Source organism: Rhinopithecus bieti, unplaced genomic scaffold (assembly GCF_001698545.2).
Source record: "Rhinopithecus bieti isolate Rb0 unplaced genomic scaffold, ASM169854v2 scaffold_30337, whole genome shotgun sequence".
NCBI lineage: Eukaryota > Metazoa > Chordata > Mammalia > Primates > Cercopithecidae > Rhinopithecus > Rhinopithecus bieti.
Window position 1 is genome coordinate 140658 of NW_016813238.1, and position 4089 is coordinate 144746.

At 39.6% G+C, this 4089-nt stretch overlaps 1 protein-coding gene across 1 annotated transcript in view; it reads left to right on the forward strand.

Annotated features, from left to right (window-relative positions):
• The first annotated feature begins 530 nt into the window (after positions 1 to 530).
• Positions 531 to 4089, forward strand: part of LSM14A (LSM14A mRNA processing body assembly factor) — a 30831-nt gene continuing 27272 nt past the window's right edge. Inside the window, 2 exon segments of the mRNA XM_017847889.1 lie at positions 531 to 916; positions 3388 to 3517. Coding sequence (XP_017703378.1) covers positions 3424 to 3517 — 94 coding nt within the window. The 5' untranslated portion in view covers positions 531 to 916; positions 3388 to 3423.

A 4089-nucleotide genomic window follows, 5' to 3' on the forward strand; every position in this document is an offset into this window, starting at 1 on the left:
AATATTAATACCTTCATTGCTCTCTGTGTCCCAAAGATCAGTACCCAAACTGAGATTTTGTAGACTGGAAAAATCTTTGTCTCCCCATCCCTCCCCAAGAAAGACATAGGTTGCTAATTTTTATTTTGCTGAATGAGAACATTAAAAATAAATTAACGGTGAGCCAGGCACAATGGCATAGGCCTGTAATCCCAGCACTTTTGAGAGATTGAAGCAGGAAGATCACTTGAGGCCAGGAGTTCAAGACCAGCCTGTGCAAAATAGCAAAACCTCATCTCTACTAAAAAATAAAAAAAATTAGCTGGGCTTAGTGGCACATACCTGGTGGTCCCAGCTACATGGAATGTTGAGATGGAAGGATTGCCTGAGCCCGGGAAACTGAGGCTACAGGAAGCCATGACCATACCACTGCACTCCAGCCTGGGGGACAGAGACGCAGGCTCATCAATAAATAAATAATGAAAGGACATTTTAACACCTCACTACAACCACTAAAGATACAAATAAATAAAAATATAAGAGGAGCACCACCTCGTAATACTGATAGTCTTTTATATTGCGTATATTTAACTTCAGGCAAAACCCACTCTATTTTCCTCTTTTAAAAAAATTATTTAGCTATAGATTAATGAATACTTTCTCAGACATTTCAGAACTACTGCTTAGTACTTGAAATACAACACTTAGAATCTGGGGTACTACCTGAATGTAATGAGTAGTCACACATCTCATATCCTTTGTTTTCTTGCCAGTTCGATCCTTTGGTACAGAAGACAGACCGACAGATCGTCCAATACCACCTCGAGATGAAGTCTTTGAATACATTATATTCCGTGGGAGTGACATTAAAGACCTTACTGTTTGTGAGCCACCAAAACCACAGTGTTCTTTGCCTCAAGACCCAGCTATCGTTCAGGTAACTGATGGTAAATTTGTCTTGGAGTACAGGTAAACTCCACACAGGGTTAGCCTTGGCTTTTTTCTCTCCAGTTGAATGTTCATGTAGCTTATCATTTTCAAGTTACCTGGATACCTGAAATTACTGGATAATGTTCTCATCTAGGTTTTTCTCTAATCAACAATTGCAGTAGCTAACCTTGAAGGCTATGCTGTGGAAGTGGTGTACATATAAGACACCCTCTGATGTTGGTACCATAATTATTCTCACTTTTAACAAGTGAGGAAATTCCAGGCAGCCTGCTTTAGAATCTAGAATCCGTGCTACCATGCTGTTGAGATATGGTTTATATTGCAAACCAGGGCAATAACAGCTACTGTTAGATAAGATTATTAGGCTTAATGGGGAACAAAAAGCAAAATCACATTGTTCTGCATTTGTTATAATATGCAATGTTGGGGTTTTTTTTTTTCCTTCCTTTTTTTTTTGAAACAGAGTCATTGGAGTACAGTGGCGCGAACTCGGCTCACTGCAACCTCCGCCTCCCTGGTTCAAGCGATTCTTCTGCCTCAGCCTCCTGAGTAGCTGGGACTACAGGCATGCACCACCACACCTGGCTAATTCTTGTATTTTTAGTAGAGATGAGGTTTCACCATGTTGGCCAGCCTGGTCTCAAACTCCTGACCTCGGGTGATCCGCCCACCTCAGCCTCCCAAAGTGCTGGGATGATAGGCATGAGCCACTGTGCCTGGCCTGCAATGTTATATGATAAGAAAACACAAACATAAATGTATTTTAACATATTTAGGTCAACTCTTAAATCTCCCAATTTAAACTTTTTAATCATCTACCCCTACCCTTGTTAAGTCTTATTTTGGTGAAAGGAAACCTGAAAGAATCAGAGAAAATGTAGATCTCTTTATTTTATTTATTTACTTTTTTTTGAGATAGAGTTTTGCTCTGTTGCCCAGGCTGGAGTGCAGTGGCGCCATCTCGGCTCACTGCAAGCTCTGCCTCCCGGGTTCATGCCATTCTCCTGCCTCAGCCTCCCAAGTAGCTGGGACTACAGGCGCCTGCCACCATGCCCGGCTAATTTTTTGTATTTTAGTAGAGATGGGGTTTCACCATGTTAGCCAGGATGGTCTCAATCTCCTGACCTCGTGATCCACCCGCCTCAGCCTCCCATAGTGCTGGGATTATAGGCGTGAGCCACTGTGCCTGGCCAAAAATGTAAATCTCTTTAAATGGAGAAGGAAGAGACACTTTCTTTTGTTTTTTTGGAGACGGAGTTTCGCTCTGTCGCCAGGGCTGGAGTGCAGTGGCTGGATCTCAGCTCACTGCAAGCTCCGCCTCCCACGTTTACGCCATTCTCCTGCCTCAGCCTCCCAAGCGGCTGGGACTGCAGGCGCCCGCCACCTCGCCTGGCTAGTTTTTTGTATTTTTTAGTAGAGACGGGGGTTTCACCGTGTTAGCCAGGATGGTCTCAGTCTCCTGACCTCGTGATCCGCCCGTCTCGGCCTCCCAAAGTGCTGGGACTACAGGCTTGAGCCACCACGCCCGGCTGAGACACTTTCTTATTAGAGGTAGCTCCCTACACCAAACACTGGTGTTACCTTACTGTCTCTTTTATATGGCTTTCGATAATTCTCCAGGAAACCAGTTATTTGGGTAATCAGTTTTATAGAAGGAGAAAAACTAAGAGAGTGCATATGAAAATGGTGTCGAGTAACTTCTTCCAGTCATCATAAACTTCTACTTGATCTTCTTATTCATTCATTCCGTAGTATTTACAGAGTGTCTGGCATGTGCTTAACACTAGTAGTGAACACAAAGAAAAGGTCCTGCCATCAGTGAATGTGTGTCCTGGTAGCCTTTAATATACTTCATGTTTATATTATGAAACAGTTTATAATAAGATAATATATGAAGTACATGTATTAATATATGTTATATATTTTATATGCTTTAGGTTTAAGTTAAAGTTTTTATAAAATGTTCCTCCGCTTAATGTAACTATAAGTAAACATGTAAATGGTTTTATGTGGGATATGTTTGTTTCATGCATCTCTTTCCTGTGAATTTAATAGTAGGCCTCAAATGATTGAAAATAAGACTGAAATCACATGTGAGATTTATATCAACATCAGACTAAAACCCATTATTACTAAGTGTGATTTTTCTTATTTTTCTTTAAGCAGTTACTTTACTTAAGTAACTTTCTTTCCTCAATCTATAAAACTCTTAAATGGGGAGTTTAGTGTAGAAAAAAGTATTTGTAAGTTACATTGAGTATAATTGGCACATTATAGACAGATATTGAAATCAGAAGGTCGTTTGGCTATTTGAATGTTAAGTGCATATTGTAATTTGTTTTATATTTAGTAGTTATAATTTAATAGTTTTCTTAAAAGTGTAAAAATCTGGAATTTTTTTTTCATTATATACATGTTGCTTAGAGCTTGGAAAGATAACTCATGATTTTCCTTCAGTCCTCACTAGGCTCATCGACTTCTTCATTCCAGTCCATGGGTTCTTATGGGCCTTTCGGCAGGATGCCCACATACAGTCAGTTCAGTCCAAGTTCCTTAGTTGGGCAGCAGTTTGGTGCTGTTGGTGTTGGTATGTTTTCTTTTTCTTTTATTTTTTTGTTTGTTTTTGTATTCTTCCTTTCTTTGAGTTTATAGAAACTCAACACAAACTTTTAGAAATGTTGTTTGATGTTTCCTTTTGTAACTTTGTTTTATGGCATTCAGAACACATTTTGATGATATCTTAAAGCCTTTATTTAATATTCTTAATGATATTAGTGGGTTTTTAAAAGTCAGTTTTCACAAGGTAACATTTTTTTTATACCTAGGTATATCCAGTATCTACCAAATCTTATTGGTAGTTGGATTTTTTTTTTTTTTTTTTAAGACAAAGTCTCACTCTGTCACTCAGGCTGAAGTCCAGTGGCACTATCTTGGCTCACTACAACCTCCGCCTCCTGGGTTTTAGCAATTCTCGTGCCTCAGCCTCACAAATAGCTGGGATTACAGATATGTATCACCACACCTAGCTAATTTTTGTATTTTCAGTAGAGGTGGGGTTTCACCATGTTGACCAGGCTGGTCTTGAACTCCTGACCTCAGGTGAGCCCCTGTGCCTGGCCTGGATTTTAATTAATCAATTTTTTTTTTTTTTTTTTTTTT